The 26,341-nt window shown below is 43.1% G+C and overlaps 1 protein-coding gene across 1 annotated transcript; it reads left to right on the top strand.

The window, feature by feature from the left end:
- Positions 1-6,824: 6,824 nt before the first annotated feature.
- Positions 6,825-22,803, top strand: htr5ab (5-hydroxytryptamine (serotonin) receptor 5A, genome duplicate b). Its single transcript, XM_027156822.2, has 3 exons — positions 6,825-6,899; positions 14,401-16,178; positions 21,316-22,803. The coding sequence occupies exons 2-3, from the start codon at positions 15,471-15,473 to the stop codon at positions 21,646-21,648; spliced, it is 1,041 nt and encodes a 346-aa protein (XP_027012623.1). The 5' UTR covers positions 6,825-6,899; positions 14,401-15,470; the 3' UTR covers positions 21,649-22,803.
- The last annotated feature ends 3,538 nt before the right edge of the window (positions 22,804-26,341 follow it).

Genomic DNA, 26,341 nt, shown 5'->3' on the forward strand with positions numbered 1-26,341 from the left:
CGTGTACGTGAGAATAAAGCTCGTGAACTCTGCCTCACCTGCGCAGACTGGGATAAAATCATCCGTGAAATGAATCAATATAAAATCCTCCTCAGGTTAGTGAACAGTAAAATCAGTGCTGCTTTTCCTCTGCACCAGATTCAAACAGAAGAACAATAAAAAAAGAACAATATTTTCACTCCCAGCTCCCAGCTCATTATCATAAAAGAAGCCGTCGATGCTTCTACACTCCAATTCCACTTCCTGCTCCTTCTCTGACCTGCTATTAGTCTCACGCCCTTCTCGTCCGTTAGCATCTCAGATCATCAGCTAACAGCCCTCATGGAGCTCACGCTACAGGTCAGGACATTATCCTTCCAGGCATTTTGTCAGAAATTCTCTTCCAGTTTGTTTTTAGCAGAGCTCAGCAGGATTATCATGACCCTCAGCCTCAGTCATTTGAATGCAGGTATAAGAGATCAAGCTCTGAGCTCCGACACAGACTTGACTTCATATCGATTCTTACTGTATATCTGATCGACTTCGGGCCAAAATGTTCTGCTGCTTAAACATTCGCCTTGAGCTGCGCGTTAGCATTTCAAACGATTCCAGAGCGGTCCATCAGGCAGGCGGAGAGGTCAATGTGAGGGCTGAAAAGCTCATTTGAAAAGCAAAGCTGTTCGAATAGTTGGAATGAGGTTTCCTATTCCCTTCGTGAGAGAAGACAAAAATGCGGAGAGATAAAAATACTGTATTTTTAACCTCAGCTTTCACGTTCCCTCAGGTTCCTCTGTCAGTCCCCGCTGTCGGTTCAGCTGCTGGTGCTCGCTGTGATGTCAGGCAGCTCCTGAGGCAAGACTCCTTCCTCTGCCTAAGTTTGAAACATCAAAGCTTCCTGACTTAGCAGGCGAACTTATCTAGCTACCAAGCCTGGGTGATTCTAGCTAGCTTGCTAAGTCAGCTAACCTAGCTAAAGAAAATCAGAACAAATTCAGAACAGCATTAGCATTTAGATATACTGTTTAAGAAATATTTGATGGCTGTAAGATGACAGGGGCACGGTGGCTTACTGGTTAGCACGTTCGCCTCACACCTCCAGGGTTGGGGGTTCGATTCCCACCTCCACCTTGTGTGATGGGTTGTCACTCCGTCCAGGGTGTATCCTGCCTCGATGCCCGATGACGCCTGAGGTAGCACAGGCTCCCCATGACCCGAGAAGTTCGGATAAGCGGTAGAAAATGAATGAATGTAACATGACATTTCCTACCTCAGGTTTCATTCCAAGAGATGAAAAGAGAAAATTGTTTTACAGATTTGATGCTGGAAAGTTAGTCTAATTTACTCGGTTGCTTGTAATTCTGTATATATACGTACGTAATCATACGGATTTGGTCGCTAGGTTTGCTTCCAACGAAGAAATGTATCATATTGAAAATTACTGTTCCATGTGATAGCATAAGCTAGTCGTAGACATTTGCTGCAAAAGCAGCTAGCAATATAAACATATGGTAACGAATGTATACTTTGTTATCTTAACAGATGATCCGAAAACCAGCAAACAAAGAAACTCAAAACTAAAAAAATGCATTTTTGAGACAGATTGACATTATTTCTTTCGGACAGCTCAGGCCTTGCTCGGGTGTGTTTACCACGCCGTTCGAGTCAACGTGGGATCGAGAATGTTTGTCCATAATGGTGTATTTGAGGCCAGGAGGATTATATTTATGATGTTACGGCTACCCTGGAGATTGATGAAAGGCTAAAATTAGGACTAGGACTGTAATTGGACAGAGATGAGGAATTTGGTCTGTCTACCTGTACATGAAGTTGACCTCCCTGAGGTGTAGCCAAACAGCAGTACAGCAGCATCGCTAACCTGAAGCCTTTTGATCAATCACAGTGTGTGTGTGTGTGTGTGTGTGTGTGTGTGTGTGTGTGTGTGTGTGTGTGTGTGTGTGTGTGTGTGTGTTTTCAAACCGCTCAGGTAGATAAGAGCGATGAAGCCACTGCAATGTTTCCTGAACACACTTAGAAGGTGACTGTACCAATTTTCAGGCTCTGAGCCGAGTCGAGCCTCAGCGTTCGAGAGCAGACAGATTTCTCAGGTTCCATCTTTCCCTCTAACGAGACTTCGAGGCTTTCACTGTGATTCACACCACATTTCACATTCACTCGTTCACATCCGGTACATCAGTCACTCTGATCTCTGTGGGTCAGTCCAGTTCTACACCTGCTTAGCTAATTTACTCATGTCCTCATTCACTAAGCCACTACACACTTGTTCACTCGTTCCTCGTTCAGACGCACTCAGATAATCATTCATTCATTCATTCATTCATTCATTCAGCAGATCAGCAGACTGAGCAAATCAAGCAGGCAGGATATGCGAGTAAAACAGCGCCGACCGAGGGACGGACCCACGGGGACACGAGCGCATGCAGCCAGGCATGGGGGGGCCAAGGGCGGACGCACGCACGCGGAAGCACAGGCAGGCAGGGAGGCAGGAAGCAGGCAGGCGGCAAGCGCGCACGCACGCGGACGCACAGGCAGGCAGGCAGGCAGGCAGGCAGCCGGCAAGCACGCACGCACACACACGGACGCACAGGCAGGCAGGGAGGGAGGGCAGGCAGGGAGGAGGCCGGCAAGCACGCACGCGCGGACGCACAGGCAGGCGGGCAGGGCCGGGAAGCACGCACGCACGCACGCACGCACGCACGCACGCACGCACGCACGCGGACGCACAGGCAGGGAGGCAGGCAAGGAGGCGGCCGGCAAGCGCGCAGCACGCACGCGGACGCAGAGGCAGGCAGGCACGCAGGCACGCAGGCAGGCAGGCAGGCAGGCAGGCAGGCAGGCAGCCAGGCAGGCAAGCACGCACGCAAGGACGCACGCACGCGGACGCAGAGGCAGGCAGCAGGCAGGCAGGCAGGGAGGCGGCCGGCAAGCACGCACGCACGCACGCACGCACGCGGACAAGGGGCAGGCAGGAGGCAGGCAGGCATGCAGGGAGGCAGGCAGGGAGGCGGCCTTGCAAGCACTCACTGCACGCACGCACGCACGCACTGCACGCTGACTCACATTCATTCATTCATTCATTCATTCATTCATTTATTCTTCCTTCAATCACTCACTCACTCACTCACTCATTCATTCATTCATTCATTCATTCATTCATTCATTCATTCATTCATTCTTCCTTCAATCACTCACTCACTCACTCACTCACTCACTCACTCACTCACTCACTCACTCACTCACTCACAGTGGAGGACTGTGTGAAATATATATTTATAGTCACAAATGTGTGTGTGTGTGTGTGTGTGTGTGTGTGTGTGTGTGTGTGTGTGTGTGTATGTGTGTGTGTGTTTATTTATTTACTTACTTACTTATTGCCTAGAAAACGTTCTGTTCTGTTTATTCAGTTCTGCTAATTTCATTTCAGCACAAATAGATTCTGCTCATCCCTGAAGGGGTAATTATCCAATTCTCAGCTCATCTTTAAGAGATACGTGTCAGAATCCTCGGGTGTCGTGGAAAACAGACTGCAGCTAACAGAAAACCGCTCTCTGACTTTACATCACTATGAGGTCACTGATAAATGTAAAACACATTCGGATAGCTGGCTCTGTTAGCTCCCTTTTTTGGCTGTGCTCTGTTTTACTGCTCCAATAATTACAAAGCAAACAGGAAATCATTTGTCATTTCTCCCTATAAAAACACAGTAAAGGAGTCTCTATCCGACTCTATCACTTTTTCCCCGAATGGGATGAAGGAGCGTAATATTTAATATATTATCACCACATGCATCAACCGCATGTCTGAAAAGCAAGGACTAAAAGAGTCATTGACTCAAACACTTACTTACTGAATGAAACGAAAACAAATCTAGGTCATTAGAAAAAAAATTAAATGATTCAAACAGTGAGTCAATATGCAAAAGACTCACTGATTCAAACACTGAATAAGACAAACTGAACCACACTATGCCATATGTGTGAATCTTTTTTTGTGACCAAATGATTCACTGACTCAAGTCCACAGAATGGGAGAATGACCAAAAGATTCACTGATTCAAACAAACTACAACTGAATTTGAGACTGAATGATTCAGTGGTTAAGGCTTCGGGTTACTGATCAGAAGGTCGGAGTTCAAGCCCACAAGCTGCTGAGACATCACGTTGGGTCCTTGAGCAAGGCCCTTAACCTTACCTGCTCTAGGGGTGCCGTACTATGGCTCTGACCACAGGCTCGTAAAAACATGAGATATGCGAAAACTGCATGTCTTTGTATGTGACAAATAAAATTTGTCAACTTGCTGAATGACATTGGAGCAAGTCAGGGTCATGGCTAAAAGATTCACAGATTCAAACCATGAGAGAACAGAAACCTACATAAAATCTCTGTACTTATTAATTTATTCATGTTAGTGACTGCTTGGTTCAGAAAAATGGAGTGAATCATTTACAGTGACACACATCTAACGAATCCGGGCTGACTCCAGTGATACTGCTACTCTCAGTGCACCGCTTGAACGTTTCTGGAATTACACTTGAACTTTTTTACAGGAGGTTTAACCTTTGAGGAAATGGCGGTGTGATTGAGTGTCACCTCAGCACTAAAGCCACTGACATTTGCCTTAAAGTAGACGACCAACACGTAAAACAGCCTATTTTACCTTCTCACCCACTAAAGCAGTAAACCACAGATCATTTTAGAGACATAAAGCACTGCGGTTGTATTTCTGTCTCGGGTTCCGGAGAATATCAGGTGCCTTACGGTTATGGTGTGACATGGTCCGTAAATCATTTCGCGCACGGAGATAAAATACGGCCTTGCTAATATGTTGCCTTAAATCTCACGGCTTGATTTAAGCTTTGGAAGAAAATCTGCTTTGCTGCATCAGTGCTGCAGCAGGTGATCAGACGAGATTTTACCGCACAGCACTTTCATCAGGAAGCGGACCAATCGCCTTCAAGAGTTTGACGACTTAGAAAGTGACAAAGCAACAGGTGAGCGTTCACTTCCCCCATAAGCATCGGTTTTACATGCATTGAGAATAGATGGAGCTTCTCCACTTCTCTAATCTCACATCTCACCTTCGTTCCCATCGGTCTATCTCGTTGGGTTTTATGTTGTAATGCAGCTGAGCTTCAGGGATAGAACGCGGAACATTTCATCAAGCAGTCGTAACTATGGTAACAGCATCTGTCAGTCACTTCAACCTGCTGTTGAAGCTAGATCGAGCTAGATTAAAGTCTCCCTGAAGGTCTGCTGGATTGAGATGAATTCAGAGTTTCAGATGGTTTCAAATAAAGAAGAACCTGAAGAAGGTTTCGGTGATCTAACGTGTTTCTTCAGCTTCACTCATAAACATTGCATAGAATTCTGTTCCTTTCTATTCCAATGCAGGTCTCTCTCTCTCTCTCTCTCTCTCTCTCGAAACTCTACCGTAATGCTTCTCTAAACTCTACTGTATTGGGATCATCTGCTATTTGATTTCTATTCTATTCTATTTTGTTAAGAAATAAAGACATATTTTGTACTAAACTTTATTGCGATTTGCCTCTATTCTCGGTGGCTTAGTGGTTAGCACGTTCGCCTCACAACTCCAGGGTTGGGGGTTCGATTCCCACCTCCGCCTTGTGTGTGTGGAGTTTGCATGTTCTTCCCGTGCCTTGGGGGTTTCCTCCGGGTACTCCGGTTTCCTCCCCTGGTCCAAAGACATGCATGGTAGGTTGATTGGCATCTCTGGAAAATTGTCTGTAGTGTGTGAGTGAATGAGAGTGTGTGTGTGCCCTGCGATGGGTTGGCACTCCATCCTGGGTGTATCCTGCCTCGATGCCCGTTGACGCCTGAGATAGGCACAGGCTCCCCGTGACCCGAGAAGTTCAGATAAGCGGTAGAAAATGAGCGAATGAAACGAATGCCTCTATTCTATTTTATTCTATTTAATACATTCTTTATTCTGAACTTTATTGCAGCGTGTCTGCATTATATTCTGTTCTGTGGCATTAGAACAGATAATGCATTATTTCAAGTTCTATTGTAAATAGTAGGGCTGGTGTAAATGGTGGGACTGATTTCTATTCTATTCTATTATTTGTTAATAATAAAGACATACACTTTATTTTTATTTCTTACAGTTCTAAGTTCTATTGTATTACATCATGTGCTGTTATGCAGTGTAAATGCACTCTGTCTTCTCAACTCTACCGTAACTGATTTACTCTATTCTGTTAATAAATAAAGATATATTTTGTTCCAAAATCTCTTGCCGTTTGGCTTCTTTGTCTTCTATTCTATTCTGTTCTGTTTTGTTACAACAGGGACATTCTAAACTCTTCTTTCCTCTTCTGCTATGACAACGGCGCTGTTTGTTTTCAACTCTATTGTAATTCAGCCGCGTTCTATTCGCCCGAAACCTTCCCAGTCGCCCGTGTATTAATATGCGAACCATCAGGACGAGTCTCATGAATATTCCAGCAGTTACGTCACATCAGGCATCACAATTCCTCATAATGTGCCTCCAGAGAGGTTTTCAAAGACCGATCAAACACGCACACACACACACACACACACACACACACACACACACACACACACACACACACACACACACACACACACACTTATGTCCGTAGGGAATAATTAAAAATAAACACGTGCAATTTAATTTGTGACAATAATATCAAATCCTGCTGTGGTTTTCACGTGTTTGCTGCTTTTGCTCCTCTCTACGCTCACGTCAAAAATCCCCCCCAACCCCCCCTCCTAACCCCCCACGTGTGTGTACTTGGTTTGATCCGCGCACAGCTCCCGCAGCAGGTACAACACACACACTACACACACTGCTCAGTCTGCAGCTCTTTCAGCTCTCGCAGCATCAGCAGCAGCAACACTGATTACCGCGGGAACTGTGGGTAAGTGATGCTTTATTCTTATTGGACACGCCCACTCCAACTCTTACATAACAGTGTGCGCTTTTGCCTAAAGAAAATGTTTATCATATTTTGAATATTCAGAAGTCAAAATCTTCTCTGTCCCTAATTAACTGGAACATTTGGAGCTAATATAAGAAGTCATATATACAGTAAGTGCTTTTGTACAGAAGGTCAGATCTGTCTCACGTCTAATCTCCTCTACTGTAGTGACAGTCTGATCTGAGATGGATCGGACAAACTTGTGGAGTCCGTGGTAGCTCGAGTGCGTGCGCTTTGTCAGAAAAAGTGGCCAAAGCCGATACGAGAAGATAAAGAAAAAACTCTACTTTTTCTACTCAACTGTTGTATTAAATGAAATACGAATGCAAATTTAGAAGCGGTCGTTTCTACGGCAACCTCTCGTTCACAGGGACGCTCGGATGTTCCACACAAACAGTTATAGAAACATGTTAGAAGAAGCCATGTAGCTTTCTGTCTGCACTCAGACATTTCGAGCAGATGTTATTATTATTATTATTATTATTTTTATTTTTATTTTTTAATCTGTAACTGTGTTGCCTGGTAGACATGAGCTTTCACACCAGTTTGCTTTCACACCCCTGGATCCATTGCCTGCTCTTTTCCGTGACAGATATTTTTTTCCATTTCCATCTCTAGTCTCCTGAGCTGTGCTCCTCAGTTAAAACCTTTTTTGATCGGTCTCTCACCAATATACCACGTTGGTCTTCTCACCTTGACGACTAAGCTGGAAAGTGCGAACTCTTCCTGCATGCTACATCTTCACAAGACTGGGTTCACGAATCTGAATTGAACATCAGGCTCAGTGTTTTTTCATTCATTCATTCAGTCATTGGGCATCAAGGCAGGATACACCCTGCACGGAGTACCAACCCATCGCAGGGCACACACTCTCATTCACTCACACACTCACACACTACAGACAATTTTCCAGAGATGCCAATCAACCTACCATGCATGTCTTTGGACCGGGGGAGGAAACCGGAGTACCCGGAGGAAACCCCCAAGGCACGGAGAGAACATGCAAACTCCACACACACAAGGCGGAGGCGGGAATCAAACTGCATTCAGGAAGATATGGTGTGTGTGTGTGTGTGTGTGTTTGTGTGTGTGTGCATGTGTGCGTGGCCTTGACAGTAGCATTTAGAGTTTTTTTGAAACAGTATGAAATGTTATAAAAGTAAGTTTCTGTCCTTACTCTAAGCCACTCCCATTTCACAGAGACTGACAGATGCTGAGACCACGCCCCCTTTTCTAGCACTGACACTGCCATACCTCCTTACTCAGCTCACACAAGCCAAACCTCCTTTACACACAAACCACACCTTCTTATATTAGGATTGACAATCTCATGTGCCACACCCTCTTCAAACACAAGCCACACCTCCTATATTAAGATCGACACTCTCATAAGCCACACCCCCTTTTCATGGACAGAAGTCATGCCCACTTTGCTAGTTACTATATAACTGCTTTTATGGATAGCAAGTGACTACATTTTGATACGTACATGAGCTTACAATAAAAAAAAATTCAAACAGACAAATTATCATGTGTGTGTGTGTGTGTGTGTGTGTGTGTGTGTGTGTGTGTGTGTGTGTGTGTGTGTGTGTTTGTCCGTACAACTCATGAAGTTGTGCAAGTTAATTGGATTAGCTGATTACCCTAAGGAGCTTATTAATTGTACCGTTGGACTTGTGGACCGTGGAATACACACACACACACACACACATACACACTCTCTCTCTCTCTCTCTCTCTCTCTCTCTCTCTCTCTCTTTCTGTGCCATTTATGCTCACTGTGTATCAGTGTGTAATGCAGTGATGCTGCTCATCACACTGAGGCACTGAGTTGTGTGTGTGTGTGTGTGTGTGTGTGTGTGTGTGTGTGTGTGTGTGTGTGTGTTTTTGTGTACTACTCTAGTGTGCTTTATCACAATGCCCTCAAGGCTTTAGCTTGTAGCTCACAATCTCTGAACAAAAGTTTAACACACTTTCATGTCTATGACGTTTTGGATTCTCTCTCTCTCTCTCTCTCTCTCTCTCTCTCTCTCTCTCTCTCTCTCTCTCTCTCTCTCTCTCTCTCACACTCACACACACACACACACACACACACACACACACACACACACACACCACACACACCCCTAAGCCTTATCCTAACTTAATTGGATGATCTGGAATCTGCAGTGATTTAAAGATGAACAACTTTCTTCTTCTTCTTCTTCTTCTTCTTCTTCTTCTTCTTCTTCTTCTTCTTCTGCCCAGTAATAAAGTGACAGACGTCAGAGTGTGTTCTGCTGCCGTGGGGTACGTGTCGGAACCCATTAAAAAAAAGCTGCCAAGAAATACTAGCTTCCTACTGAGTGTGCAATAGACATTGCAGAAAAGTTGACATACTACCGAGAGATGATATTATTCCATCAGTTACGGAAAGTGGCGACTAAAGGCCGTTTTCTCCGAACATAATTTTTTGCTAGTAAAAGTCTGAAGCGGTTTGCATTTCAGGTTACTCCAAGAAAACGCTGCTAAAACACAGACTAGGATGATAGCAAACAGCCTAAAATCCCGAGTTTTATTATAGAAAACAGGCTAGTGTTAGAGTTAACAGGATAAAAGACAAACTAGAGCTATAACAAACAGGATATATTAGAAACTAGCATTATAGTAAACAGACTAGCATTAACAAAAACATGCTAAATAAGAAACTAGCATTATAGTAAACAGACTAGCATTAACAAAAACATGCTAAATAAGAAACTAGCATTATAGTAAACAGACTAGCATTAACAAAAACATGCTAAATAAGAAACTAGCATTATAATAAACAGACTAGCATTAACAAAAACATACTAAATAAGAAACTAGCATTATAGTAAACAGACTAAAACAACCGTTATAATAAACAGGTTAGCATTATAGTAAAGAGGCTAAAAGATTCCTGATTCTGAATATATTTCAGGATTTAAGGTGTATATGATGAAGTGTATGATAAATGAAAAAAAAAGACAAAGAATGAGGGAGAAGTGAAGAAGAGGAGGAACAAATGAATCTGAAAGTACGTGAGAGAGTGAGCAATCTTATTGAATGAAGGCAGACCTTTATCTCTCTCTCTCTCTCTCTCTCTCTCTCTCTCTCACACACACACACACACACACACACACACACACACACACACACACACACACACACACACACACACACACACACACACAACATGCTATGGCTTAGATTTGTGTATTTGAAGGCTTATATTGTGAAACCAGTGGTGATGTGATGCCCCAGAAACTGTGTCCCTGAAGCTCTAGTTCCTGTCTCTCAATTCTCATATATTTATAACCTACAGCTGTCCATGATTCATATCTCCAGGGTGTCCTACTCGCCTCAGGTTGAGCGCTTCACCGACTACTTGACAATGATTTCACACATCTGTATCACACAACGGTACAAAACATATTTCACAACTTTACTCAATCAAATAACCATCGCTCAAATCGCCTCGACGAATCACAAACGATTCCTTAATTTTTTTTACTTCTTGAAAGCGTTTTTCTGCAGTTATCTTGACAAAAAAAAGATATGATTATTTAATTTTTTAATTAATTTAAATTATATGATTCAGTTATCCTGCCAAACGATTCAGTTGTAATTAGTATTTGTTCTGTGAGACGAATCACCTTCTCATTCCGATACGTGAGTCAGCTCTCCTAAAAGAATCGACTCGTGAACGACACACCGCAATAATCTTAGCATTACTCATACTGTAATTCCCTAGAAATGACCCTGGAAAATTTAATGTTTTTTTTAATCTGTTTACACGGAGCATCAGATGCGCAAGTCTCGGTTACTATAGAAACGTGTGACATGCCATTACGGAAAAAGAATCCCTTGATTCGGACCAATCAGAAATGAGAAGAATTCAGGCTACACTGCGACTGAGTGGTCAGAAACTGGAGAAAATATCAATTTTCCTGTTCGGAATTTCCATTTAAACAGCCAGTATAATCTCATTTACTTTGACTCCAAAGAATTCTATGAGATGTGACATATATGTATAATGTATAAGGCAGTGGAGGTGTTTCGTGAAGAGCTGTTTGATCAGAGAGTAGTCAGGCATAATTGCTTTTTCAGAGTCGGGTTTTCTAATTCCTACAGAGAAGCGCAAATGGCTTCTATTGGTTCTTTATATGGCAAAGAAAGAAAGAAAGAAAAGAAAGAAAGAAACCCTCTATAAACCAACTGGAAGTATTGACATGACACGGTGTTTACAGGTTCAACATCTGGCATGAAGGCGCTTCGCTTGAGAGCATATGCTCTGTTCTTGCAGTCTGTGTGTAAATATAGATGTCTGTGGATACATCAGGCACCGAGCCTCACCCTTTTCTGGTAAAATGTCTGTCCAATATTACGAGTTCCTTTCTCAATCGCATTATTTTGATTGCCAGAGAGCACACACACACACACACACACACACACACACACACACACACACACACACACACACACACACACAATGCAGCACAATGCACAAGAGCAGCACCACACAATTCACAGAACACACCGGATGAATAAATTTGTGCCAGAGCAAACACTCGAACCTGTTTCCAAGCAAAGTTCTCACTGTACCAATCAATAGGAGCTCAATAAGACACACGGCTCATGCTGTCACCCCATCGATCAGAGGCCTCGCTCTATTCCATCACGCTGCAGTAAATTAATTCCTTTCTCTACCTATCTTTCCATCATTCTTCTCCCTCCTTCAATCAGCTCTTCATTCATCACAAGTCCTCCTGCCACATCGGGCCTCGTCGTCCGATCAGACGATCAGCATCCTCAGAACTGAACCTTCGGGTCCAGTCAATGATGCGTCTCTACTCGTTAAATCAACGCGTGTTCCATAAAGTCGGAACAACAACAGAGCGTTAAACCTCGAAAGCCGGACCTTGAAGCCAGAAAAGGTAGAGACTGGAGTGAGGGTTTCTTTTACTCTGTGTTCATAGTTTGTTAATTGAGCACGGTCAGCTTATCCTTCCCGTGGGAGGGTTTACTTTACAGGAGAAATTAATCCTGTTCATTTACGGATTCGAAAAAAAATCAAAACCAGTGAATGAAAGGAAGGATAAATACCTTCAATCCCTCACCCATACACACTGCTCTTACGATTTCATCAGCTCCATTTGGTGGCTTGTGTTTTGTGGCTTCGGTTAATTTTAGCCGGTGATGCTTAAAAAAATAAGAAAGGAAAATAAGAAAATAAACTGAGGCGATGGATCACGTTCTGATGTATAATAATATAGACTAATAATAACTAATTTTATATATATACATATATATACATATATATTCATATTAGATTCATTTATTTATGTTATAAAGAAAATGTTATAAAGAAAATGTAAGGTTTCTTGTGGGTTAATGGTGCTTTATGAAAGCTTTATGAAAGCTTTAGCTATAAGGGTGTCTATTAAGTGTGTGAAAGTTCCTCATGCTGGTGTGAAGAGTACAAACTTTTGCATCAAATCAACACGGGTCACAGAACTTTTCATGGTTGGAAAGCCGTCACGCGTTTGTGAGCTCGGATCAACTCTTTCTGCTTAAACTCTAGAGTGTCTCTCTGCTGATTTCTGACCAGCGAGCGACGGGGCGATGAGAATCCTTCCCTCCTTCCCTCTTTCCCCCGGCAGCTCGGTGTTATTGCGTGAGACCGGCGAGTGAGTCATTCAGCCGGGGTCAAGGTGGTGTTGCTTTAAAGCCTGCTCCACCTTTAAGCCCAGCTTATTCTCTCAATTCGAGGTTATTGATTTGCGAGTTCTTGTTCCTGTAGATTTGACACACAGCTTTATTACCATCAAAAAAAGAGGGAATATTTTTCCTTTGCTTCGTCCTCATTTTCATTTCCTTTGAAACTTTCTCTCAACTATTTTAGGTCATTTAATACATATTAAATGTATAATAAAGTGAGAAAGAAGGAGAGAGAGAGAGAGAGAGAGAGAAAAAATGGAGAGATGAGAGAGAGAGAGAGAGAGAGAGAGAGTAGCGGGAGTGAGGAGAGAGAGAAGAGACGAGAGAGAGAGAGAGAGATAGAGAGAGAGAGAGAGAGAGAGAGAGGGAGACGAGAGAGAAAGAGGGATGAGGAGAGTCGGGAGAGTGGATAGAGAGAGCGAGAGAGAGAGAGAGAGAGAGAGAGAGAGAGAGAGAAAGAAAAAAGAGAGGGATGGGAAAGAGGAATGAGAGAGAGAGAGCAAAAAGGAAAGAGAGAGGGATGGAAAGAGGATAGATGAGAGAGAAACAACAGAGAACCAAAAACGACGCTAGAGAGTGAGAGAGAGCGAAGAGAGCGATCTGAGAGGATATATAGATCATCTTATAGCTCTTCTCTCGATATAGCTAGATATCTATATATCAATCACACATCGGCTATTAGTGCACTCTTACTTATTATGACTATCAACGTCCTCTCTATTTCTTTCCGCTATCTTTCTCTATATCTTTCTATCTCTCCCTCTTTCTCTCTCTCTCTCTCTCTCTCTCTCTCTCTCTCACCCTCTCTCTCTCTCCCTCTCTCTCCCCCCCCCTCTCTCCCTCTCTCACACTCTCTCTCTCTTATTCCCATGATTCATTTAGTTGGTGTTGGACCTAATTTTCAGCCAAAAACAGGGGACATAATTTGCTGCAGCAAGGACGGATTAGATCATAACTGGACGTGGTGTATGCTTGTGTCAGCAGAAGACGATGCAAAAAACCTCCTCAAGCTAGCGAAGGGCACTTAAGGAAGATTACGCAGCGTATTAATGAAATAATTAGCCTGTAGTGGTGTGAGAGCATCCGTCACACCACACCACTCATCTCTTACATAACACTTCAGCAAAAAAATCCCCAAAAAAACAAACAACAACAACAAATAAAGCTGCTTCGTGTGTAATGTAATAAAAAGGGGTTTCAAACAGTGCAGGATAGAGACTGAAAGTCTGGTCTGAGCATGTGGTGAATCCATAAATAGCATACCTTGATAGCGTGAATCCTTTTCCCACCCACGCTTCCCTGAAGTAGAGCAGTCAGTGCAGGCGTGAAGATCCCTCCATCCGTCCATTCAGGTGGCCAATTGATGAAAAACTCCGGGCTCGGACAGGGGATGCGGCGCGCATGTTAGCTGCATGTTATTTGCACATGAAAGTCACGAGCCTGTCTGTTGATATAGCAATAGACAGAAAAGCAAGCCTTCTCTCCCCCCCATGTCTTCTTTTTTCCAGTTCTTCAGACACGTCATGGTGTTTTGCTCATGGAGAACTTTGGCAGACAAAGATGTCAGAATACTGGAGTATTTTTGGCAAAACCTACAAGTCTGCAGCACCTCATGGCTCCGGGATCTTTAAAATTTCATTATCTTGCTGTAGAGAAGCGAGTGATTTATTCTTTTTGTTATTCAATTCTGTTTTTTTTTCTTTTGTGTGTGTATGTTTCAGCAAGTTGCCCCTTTCCACTGGCAGTCCACCCTCCACCCACACGAACCCCGGAAGATCAAAACTTTAGACGTCCACCGTGGCTGAACATGATGGGATTGCTTGCTTTAATCAGCTTGAAAGCAGATGGAATGACGGCGGCGTGCGGCGATACAGAGTCGTAAAACCTCGCAGGCAAAAAAGCAAGCAAGATGCATTAGCACCAACGGGTCTCTTGTAAAGAACACATCGATTGATCATGTGACTTATGCTGACTCTAGGGGCTCATCTTATACGCTGCTTCATTTTATCTTTGTTTCTAAATTAAAATGAAACTCATTGATCAATTAAAGCAGGATCTAACGTTAGCTTCTTCTTTATTAATCCCAAAACTCTAATTCTTTAGCTTTCTGGCCTGCAATTACTTCCTCCAAGCTAATCTGACTGACTAACCAGACCAGATGTCTTTTGCTCAGTTTCTGTTGTGCACCCTAAATCCCTATTTTCTATTAAACATTTTGACCTCATTCGTTAGCCATAATCCTAACAGACATTCTTGTACCCATCGAATCTTCAGCCAGTCATATCTGACCCCAAAGATCACCATGTACTTGATGCAAACTGAAGATACTGTAACAAGAAGCTGAATGACATGCTAGTTCAATTTACATGCTAAAAGACAAGCTAAAAGACATGCTAGTTCACACGTTGAAAGCAAATCAGCTAATCCTTAAAACGTTCTAGCACAAAATCTAGACTAATCTCATCTACCTTAGATGCAAGATGAATTATCTGAGGAAGGCAACGATGAAGCCTGAAACTACCCACATCATCCTTAAGAAATCCTGTGACACCTTTTAAATATTTATAACAAAATTTAAAATGCTAGTTTAGTTTCATTTCTAATACGAATGTATCCACTACGACTATTGGGCAAAAATCAACAAATAACCAAAAAAAAAAGATTTTAAAAGTTTTAGCTACAACCAGAGCAATGCTTAACCGAAACATCACCAAGAATTCCAGAGACTTGATTCACCTCAACATTGCTGACTGATCTGTAATGCTAATTCGCTAATCCCTCACCTGCCAGCATGCCTCATCTCAACATTACTGCTGTTTTATCAAACCTGACCCACAAACCAGAATCGGGGAACCTGTATCGGCCATTCTCCGTATTCAGTGTCCTCACGCTCACACTTCTAGCCATGCTTGTAGTGGCTACGTTCATTTGGAACCTTCTCGTTTTGGTGACCATTTTAAGAGTCCGAACTTTCCACCGTGTCCCTCACAACCTGGTGGCCTCGATGGCCATCTCAGATGTGATGGTTGCCGGTCTTGTGATGCCGCTGAGCCTCGTCCGGGAACTTTACGGCCGCCGGTGGATCCTCGGAAAGGCGCTTTGCCAAGTCTGGATTTCTTGTGACGTTTTGTGCTGCACGGCCAGCATCTGGAACGTGACCGCCATTGCGCTTGATCGCTATTGGTCCATCACACGCCACCTTGAGTATACACTCAAGACGCGGAAAAGGATCTCCAACGTGATGATCGGACTCACATGGCTGCTCTCGTCTGTCATATCCCTGTCGCCACTCTTCGGTTGGGGGGAAACGTATTCCGAGGAGGATCTGTCGTGTCAAGTGAGCCAGGAACCGTCGTATACCGTCTTCTCTACCTTTGGTGCTTTTTATTTGCCCCTCTGCGTTGTGCTGTTTGTGTACTGGAAGATCTACAAGGCTGCGAAGTTTCGCATCGGCTCCCGCAAGACCAACACCATCATGCCAATGGCGGAGATTATTGAGGTAAGAATAAGCAAGGGTGTGTTTTCAAATGTTTATATTTATGTTTGTACATTTTTCAGTTATCATAAGAACAATATTACTACAACCCTGAACAGAATTTAATGACTATATCCTAATGCAAAAACATTCAACCAAAATAATTGGAGTTCCAGTTCAGCTTTACAATTAGCCTCAGGATAAGGTAGCACTTGTAATTTAGCCACAACACACACACACACACACACACACACACACACACACACACACACACACACACACACACACACACACACACACACACACACACACAGGCTTTCTCTCCTCTAATAGGATTTCTCATTGTGAATTCAAGAAAAACATCCTCATGAAATGATAGAATTAGCATCTAGTTTGTACCTTATGTACCTTATTTTAATTCGAAGCCCAAGACAAACACATAAGCCCCTAATTTGTATTCTCTGGTGATTCTCAGTGTTACACAAAACATAAAGGGACAAAAATGGGATGTCCTCAATATCCCCCATCAGCCCAAATGTAGCTGATCAGTCAGGACATGCTGGATGTCTGAAAGTTGCTACAACTGAAATTAGCTTGTAAATAAGAAGTACATCTCTATACTAGATATTCTATGGAATGAACTTCAAATGAAGTAGACATTCTCCATAATATCCATTCATCTACCCATCCATTCATTTTCTGTGGTGCTAATCATATGCAGGGGCTCGGGGAATGAGGTGCCTATTCCATAGGGCACAAAGAGGGGGACACCCGGGACAGGGTACTAACCCATTGCAAAGCACAATCACACTCACAAACCACTAAGAATTAGAGATTCTGATCAGCCTACAATGCATGTCTTTGGTGTATTTGGAGAAAACTGGAAAACCCAAGGGAAACCACTGAGGTGCAGGAAAACATGCAAGGTCAGAATCAAACTTCCACTCCTTCTAGTACCCCCTACCCTCCATAGCCTTTATTATCGCCACATATACATTACAGCACAGTGGAATTCTTTTCTTCACATACCCCAACTAAGGAGGTTGGGGTCAGAGTGCAGGGGCAGCTATGATACAGCAGGGAGGATTGAGGGCCTTGCTCAAGGGACCAACAGTGGCAGCTTGGCAGCACTGGGCCTTGAACCCCCGACCCTCCAATCAACAACCCAGAGCCTTAACCAGTTGAGCCACCACTGCCTCACCAAATAACCAAATAACCAACCAACCAACCCACCCACCAAACCCCTCGCACCCTTGTGGTACAGTAAGTAGTGTTGTGTTGCTGCCTCACAGCTCTGGGGCACCTTTTTCAGATATTGGGTTCCTGTCTGTGCAGACACATCTAGAATGGATTCCCACCATCATGCCCAGTTTTTGGATCCAAAAATGGTCACTTCAGCATCAGATTCTTGATCTTGACTGAAGCTGAATGTGTTCTTCTGGTGTTGTAACCCATCCACCACAAGGTTGGAAACTTTTCTTCTGCACAGTATAGTTCTTTCTGATGTTTGAGCTCCAACCAGTCTGAATGTTCTGTCAACTCCACAGTCAATGTCACCAAGTTTATGAATGAATCTCCTGCTGCCATGTGATTGGCTGGTTGGATCTATCCACTGCACGAACGTTACGGACGTCGCACATCCATAACCCTATCGCTACACCTATTCTAATCACTGCCACACCTCTCTCAGTTCATTGAGTTATCGGTGACTTCTTAGACACGGCCCTGTTTTTAAAGGTCACATGACGTAAAATAGATGTATTTTTTTTGACAAATCTCACGCTTGGTATTCCGCAGGAAGTGGGAGTTATTGGGGTGTAGACAGCTTGTGAAGGAAACGAAAATTCTGAACAGAACCAGATGAAAAGAGCGAGAGGGAAGAGAAGATCGGCGGAGAATGGAAGCGTTGAGATCAAACCAGGCAGCTCTCGGTGGGCAGTAGAACACAAACACACACACACACACACACGGTTATAATTGGATCGTCTGTTCTACAGTGTCACCTTGCACTCTGTTAAAAAAAAAAAAAAAAAAAAAAAGTGGCTCATTTAATTGTCCTCTGAATATTAACAAAACTGGATCATCATTATATGATTGGGCAGCATATGGAGTCATAAACACACACACACACACACACACACACACACACACACACACACACACACACACACACCCTTGTAGGTTATTGTTACCGGTCCAAAGTTCCTTAAGTGTTTCAGCAATTTACACACACTTCAAATGTTTTATTTATTACAAAAGTCACACGTTTTATCCTGTAAGAGCTACATTAGGTTGTGGAACGTCTCCGTGTTATTTTCCTCATGCTGTAGGAAAGGAAGGCGCTTGATTGCCTGCTGAACGGAAAAAGAAGCCAATTATTCTCAGCAGGAGGCTTCGGCGGAGAGAAAAACTCATTTTGCAGAAAGGGATTTTATTTTTTTTTAATATGAGGATAATTTTGCCCTGACACAAGACTTCACACGTGGTAGCGGTAGCATGACACGTCGGCTGCGGCTCATTCAGTGTGAAAATAACAAGGCAGCAGCTCCATACAGAGGAACGTGTCTCAGCAGAGTTCCCAGTGTTTCCTATCTGCATTAATGATTCAGGACATTCACAGTTCCATTAGTCTCAACTAAGGGATTCGACTTGTTGCTGTTTTTATCTTTCTATCTGTCTAGCGCTCTATCTTTCATCACTTGCTCCCATTTAACTTGACCACTCCATCATTCCATTCATTAGATCATAACACTGCCACTTTAACATCCTTACCCTTCTTCTGTCTTATGGGTCACCCTCTTTGCTCTTCTCTTTGCTTTCTTCATGCTCTCTCTCTCTCAAACACACACCCTCTCTCTCTCTTTCTCTCGCTCTGTCTCTCTCTCACACTCTCTTTTTCTCTTTCTCTTTCTCCCTGTCTCTCTCTCTGTCTCTCTCTATGTCTCTCTCTCACACACACACACACTCTCTCTCTCTCTCTGTCTCTCTCTCACACTCTCTCTTTCTCTTTCTCTCTCTCTGTCTCTCTCTCCCTCTCTCACACACACACACTCTCTCCCTCTCTTTCTCTCTCTCTCTCTCTCTCTCTCTCTCTCACACACACACTCTCTCTCTTTCTCTCTCTCTCTCTCTCTCTCTCTCTCTCTCTCTCAATCTCTCTCTCTCACAGACACACACACTCTCTCCCTCTTTCCTACTTTCTAATTCCTTCACTTTTCCTCCCATTTCTTCTTCTTTCCATCTATTTTCTATTTTCTCTCCAGCCCTTCCTCTCTTTCTTTCTCTCCTACCCTTTCTAACCATTTATCTTGCTCTTTCCATCAGCACCTACTTCTTTCTTTCTTTCTTTCTTTCTTTCTTTCTTTCTTTCTTTCTTTCTTTCTTTCTTTCTTTCTTTCTCCCTCCCCTTCCCTTCCCTTTCTGATTTTCTGCTTCTCTTTCTTGTTTTCATTTTCTCCCTGTCCAACACTCTCACCATTTCTTCCTCTTTTTTCACTATCCAGCCCTTTCTTCTTTTTTCTGTTCTTCTCTGTCTAACCAAGCTCTTTATGTTTAATAAATAAAAACCAAGTCTCTCTGTTTGGTACAAAGACAAATAAAATCTGCTTCGTATGAGTTCGGTGCTACAATAATGACCCGGTCTTTCTTATTGATATATCTGTCTCTTCCTGTTCTCTCTCTCCACCTCTGTTCATTTGGCTTCTTCATTTTCGTCTTATTCCTCTGCAGCACTAATCTCCGTCTCTTGAGTAATTCAGGCAGGAGAGAGGTGTGTAATGAGCTTTTTTTTTTTTTTTTTTTAAAGAATATCCCCAGAGGCAGGAACCATTACACAATATAAAACAATTTATATCATGTTGTCACGTTCACATCCATTACCATCAACGCACAATTGCGACGACGGCTTTTCATTCATCATGATGGATATCCCCTTCGTGAAGTACGCTGAAAAGAAAAGAGAATTTTGATCATGTTCATCATGTCATTCTGAAAAGCAGCAGATCTGGCAAGCTGGATGCACTTTGTACAATCAGACATGACAGGAAAATGTGACGAAGTAGTATCATCCTAATTCGATGTCATTTTAGATCAGACAGGATGAGAACGAATGAAAATTGTCCTCTCAGCGTGAGCTGGAAAGCAGAGATCTACCAACCCTTTTATGTCAGCAGGAACAACAGAAAGTATGGAGAGCCGGGTTAGAAAAGTTGCTGTCATTCATCCCTGCATCCTGGTCAAGGTCTGACTCTATTTGCGAGGTGGGAATACAATGCAGACTGCAATTTGTTGCAGGGATTTGGAATTCACACTATCTGCTCCTATAGATGGGCGGGGGGGGGGGGGGGCTTTGTGCAAACCAACAGATGGGCTACAGTCAGTAATTATACACTCATTTTGACCTGGTTAAAACAGAAAACTGTGAAGAAAATCTTCAGCACTTCCTGTTAGCTACTGATACCTTTCATGTGTTCTGTAGTTCAGCAAATTCTGTATTGGTTAAAGTCGTAAATTCCCCAATGCCGAATCAAGCTGTTGTCATTTCTTATTTACTGTCTTAAATTATTCATTCATTTTCTACCGCTTATCCAAACTTCTCTGGTCACGGGGAGCCTGTGCCTATCTCAGGCGTCATCGGGCATCGAGGCAGGATACACCCTGGACGGAGTGCCAACCCATCACATACACACACTCTCATTCACTCACACACTCACACACTACGGACAATTTTCCAGAGGTGCCAATCAACCTACCATGCAAGTTTTTGGACCGGGGGAGGAAACCGGAGTACCTGGAGGAAACCCCCGAGGCACGAGAACATGCAAACTCCACACACACAAGGTGGAGGTGGGAATTGAACCCCCAACCCTGGAGGTGTGAGGCGAACGTGCTAACCACTAAGCCACCGTGCCCCCACTGGCTAGAATTGACATTTAGACAATTAGACAATTACATTTTTCTAATGTTTTCTTTCTTTCTTTCTTTCTTTCTTTCTTTCTTACTTTCTTTCTTTCTTTCTTTCTTTCTCTCTGAGTTTACTAAGGTCAACTCTCTCTTGAGTTGGTCACGGACCAATAATATTGGTTCGTAACTGAGTATTGATTTAAAAATGAATAGTTATAAATTGTACTGAGAACTTAACCTTCCTGTGTCTTGGCTCTAGGTGAAGGAGGCTGTGGAACAGCCTCAGATGGCGTTCAGCGTTCGTCACGCAGCTGTGTCGTTCCAACCTGATGGTGAGACATGGCGCGAGCAGAAGGAACGTCGCGCTGCATTAATGGTAGGAATCCTAATCGGAGTCTTCGTGCTCTGTTGGATCCCATTCTTTTTGGCCGAACTCATCATCCCACTGTGCTCCTGCGACATCCCGCCCGTCTGGAAGAGCGTCTTCCTCTGGCTCGGATACTCCAACTCGTTCTTCAACCCACTCATCTACACAGCCTTCAACAAGAACTACAACAGCGCCTTCAGGAACCTTTTTAGCAGGCAGCGCTGACAAATAACCCACAAGCACTAGCCAGCATCATGCTAACTGGCAACATTGCATGGATAAAGGATATCATTTCGTTAAGTTCATCTATATGAACCACAAAAGTAATGAAAGCAAATGACTAACGATTAGCCTTGTGCTAACTGCCAAAATCTTTTACTGCACTGCTTTGCTAATGAATACTGTTTGTATGTTGTTAACAAGAACTATAACAGCACTTTCAGGTACAGCAAGTAATGCTGACAAATCTAACCATAAGTTAGCATCATACTAACTGGACAAAGTCATCATACTTGGCACTGGTTGCTAAATAATACAATGTCTACATCTTCATTTACACGAGCCGAAGGAGCTCCTTCAGCTGGAAATGAATTACAGCTAATTGGCCTCATGCAAGCTGGATGAGTAATAAACTCATTATACATTGCATCGGATGGATGAATAATGCTAATTAATCTTCCCAAAACTGTTTATCCATACAGCATCTTCAGGGCCCTCTTTCAAAGGTGGACACGTAACAGCAGCTAAGAACTAACAATTAGCATCCTGCTAATTGCCACAGCATAATACATTTTGAACATTAACGAGAAGAACTGCATCTTTAGGAATCTCCAGCAACAAGTGGATTATGTGTTAAAAGCAAATTATACCATTTGTGTAGCATCATGCTAACTGGTAGCTAAACAGTTTGTTACGACAGCAATCCTACACAGAAAAATCAGGAAACTTTTTTTGCGAAATAAAACTAACTGAATAACAAATCAGCAGTGAACATCATGCTAATTTACTTGTTTACAAAACAACATGTGTAAAGTTAATAAAGTGATCCACACAGCAACAAGTCACAGAACTGAATAAACATCAGGTGTTAGCATGATGCTAACTGAAAACATTGTCATTTTCAAACATTTCTCTTTCTTTCCTTCAGAGATGGTTATGTTCTTCCTCATCTTATGGCTCTCAGCTCAGTGAAGGTTTTTTTTGTTTGTTTTCTATTGATAGTTTGGATTTAGTTTCAGGTTCTGCTGTGTGAAGAAGAGAGCCGTTAAACACAGCGAGTGACGTTCAAAGTGCTGATGAGGAAGTGAGATGCTGAGCTGAGCTGAGAGTAAAAATAAAACTCAATGTGCACTGTGTCATCATCATCAGCTACTTACCGAGTGTGTGTGTGTGTGTGTGTGTGTGGAGAAGGTAATGAAGTTATCACGGTACAGGCTGAGGAATTGTGTGTATGTGTGTGTGTGTGTGTGTGTGTGTGTGTGTGTGTGTGTGTGTGTGTGTGTGTGTGTGTGTGTGTGTGTGTGTGTGTGTCTAATCTCATCACTTATTACAGAATATATTTGATGAACAGTAGTGACCCAAGAGCTCGATAACTGTGATTGTGTGTTGATCTGCGAGCTGAGTGGAAATTTATTCTGAACTCGTTTGAGATGTCGTTCAGAATCTCGGAGCAATTCCCGAGGAACGAATCCCGTTCTCTGATCCGAGGAACAATACGCACGTCTGCTTTTGGAAGGACGGACAGCCAAATTATGCTGATGCGGAAGATTTAGAGCGACGCTTCACTCGTTTACACAGAAAGAAGTGGATCACTGATTACATCATGACATAGTGGTCAGAAAGACAGGCAGAAAGACAGACAGACAGACAGATGGACAGACAAACAGATGGACATACAGATGTACAGAAGGACAGATGGACAGATGTACAGGGAGATGTACAGTACAGACTGAGTGACAAACAGATGGACAGACAGACAGATGATGGTGTAACAGTTTATTATATCATTGAAACCAAGTAACACATCTGGGGATTGAGTACAGATGTGATTTTTTTAAGAATGACTACGAGAGAGAGAGAGAGAGAGAGAGAGAGAGAGAGAGAGAGAGAGAGAGAGAGAGATTGGATAACAAAATCTGGTTTGTGTGAAAAGAGCATACTGAGATAGACAGATGGACATGGAGGAGACAGAGAGAGACAGAGAGAGAGAAAGAGAGAGAGAGAGAGAGAGAGAGAGAGAGAGAGAGAGAGAGAGAGAGAGAGAGGGAAAGATGGAATTGCTTTCCATCAAACTGTCACCTTCTCTATTTTCTTTCTCCCTATCCCTCTGTCACTGTCTTTCAGGTCGGTTAAGTAACTTTACTGTGGGAAACTCATGGGACATGCTGTGTGTGTGTGTGTGTGTGTGTGTGTGTGTGTGTGTGTGTGTGTGTGTGTGTGTGTGTGTGTGTGTGTGTGTGTGTGTGTGTGTGTGTGTGTGTGTGTGTGTGTGTGTGTGTGTGTGTGTGTGCGTGTGCGTGTGCGTGTGAGTGTGTGTGTGTATGTGTGTGTGTGTGTGTGAGTGTGTGTGTGTGTGTGTGTGTGTGTGTGTGTGTGCGTGTGCGTGTGAGTGTGTGTGTGTGTATGTGTGTGTGTGTGTGTGTGTGTGTGTGTGTGTGTGTGTGTGTGTGTGTGTGTGTGTGTGTGTGTGTGTGTAGAACTATGACTGTAACACCATATGTGTGTGTTTATATATTCTGGACACATCTCAGGTTTAGACATGTGGAGACATCTGTGTGTGTGGTGGGAGTGACACAATGTGGTGACTGTGATCTAGACAATATTACACACACACACACACACACACACATACACACACGCACACACACACAGTTTTTCTGTCTAAGAGTAGGAGCTAAAGGGCAAACAGATGCGCTTCATTCCCCACAGAATCCAGAAGGCAGAGGAGAACAGAAGATGAAGAGACAGAAAGACACAGAAAGAGAGAGAGAGAGAGAGAGAGACAGAGACAGAGACAGAGAGATGAGGAAGAAAAAAGAAAAGAAACGTGAAGAGGCAAAAAGAGTGAGAGAGAATTACAAAAGAAGCAAAACAGAGACATAGAACAACACTTAAAGATAGCAGAAAAGTAGAAGAGACAGAAAGAGAGAGAGAGAAACGGAGAGACATTTCTCTTCTTCTTCGGCCTTATTTGTCAACGTATCTCTGCTACGGGAAATGTGCACCTTTCTATCCTTCTCAGTCTAAAGAGAAAAAGGGAAATATATATATAAATCCTTCCAAAAGTCTTAAAACCAAATGTATCCAAAGATTTCGGATAAAAACGTTTTAACAGTAACGTTAAACACCCGCACACCGTGACGTTAAACACCCGCACACGGTGACGTTAAACACCCGCACACGGTGACGTTAAACACCCGCAGACAGTAACGTTAAACACCCGCACACAGTAACGTTAAACACCCGCACACTTGGCCGAGAAATCTCAGCTTCCAGTCCGGATTTGAAGTGAAGTGACGTGACATACGGCTGAGAATTCTCAGAATACGTTCTCTGCGTTTAACTAATCCAAAGTGCACACACACACACACACACACAGCAGTGAACACACACACAGCAGTGAACACACACACACAGCATTGAACACACACACACACACAGCAGTGAACACACACACACAGCATTGAACACACACACACACACAGCAGTGAACACACACGCACAGCAGTGAACACACAGCAGTGAACACACACACACACACACACACACACACACACACACACAGCAGTGAACACACACACACACAGCAGTGAACACACACACCGTGAACGCACACCCGGAGCAGTGGGCAGCCATTCATGCTGCGGCGCCAGGGGAACAGTTGGGGGGTGTCGGTGCCTTGCTCAAGGGCTCCTCAGTCGTGGTATTGCCGGCCCGAGACTTGAACCCACAACCTTAGGAGTCAGACTCTCTAACCATTAGGCCACGACTTCCCTCTTGGCCAAGAAGAGAAAAAGAAAGTTTTTGGATTTTTTTGCTGATGTTGTTGTTTTTTATTATTCTGTTACTGAAGTTTTTATTTTAATTAACCCTCAAATGGCAAAATGTCTTTTGAACTGAAATAAAATATCTGCTTCACTTTTTCTAAACAACATATTTCAACACGACAGACACAATATATACTGAATAGTGTAGAAGATCTGAAAGAAACAACAAAAGCAAAACAAACTAACACACACACAACAAAAGAAACCAGGGTGCCAAAACTTTTGAATGATCTGTTTATATATTCATATTTCCTTTTTTCTTTTGAAGCAACAACAAACAAAAAAAACACAAAGAACAGAATTAACTTTTCAAACAACACACACACACACACACACACACACACACACACACACACACACACACACACACACACACACATACACACACACACAAAACAAACAAAAAGGCTGGACTACATCGTGTTCTTGGTAATTACATGGCCGTTACACTGAGTGAAGGACTGCCACTCCTTTGTTTGTGTGTGTGTGTGTGTGTGTGTGTGTGTGTGTGTGTGTGTGTGTGTGTGTGTGTGTGTGCACGTTTAAAATTAATGTCTAGCTGCATGTACAAGACCGAATGCAAATACAGCATACACTCATCAAAGAATACACCAAACACTAAGGTACTTATCACATCACATCACACACACACTCTCTCACACACATACACACACACACACACACACACACCCACACACCCACACACTGGTGTAAGTGTCACTATGTGCTTGTTGATTGATGTGTGTATAACAGACATTTGATTTCTGCGGAGTGAAGCACATTACCGAGGACACGTCATACACACTCGCTCGCTCTGTCCTATAGTCTGACCTTTGATTAATGTAATATTCATCACATTCCACACACTCACA

The sequence above is a fragment of the Tachysurus fulvidraco genome, chromosome 1 (assembly GCF_022655615.1).
Source record: "Tachysurus fulvidraco isolate hzauxx_2018 chromosome 1, HZAU_PFXX_2.0, whole genome shotgun sequence".
NCBI lineage: Eukaryota > Metazoa > Chordata > Actinopteri > Siluriformes > Bagridae > Tachysurus > Tachysurus fulvidraco.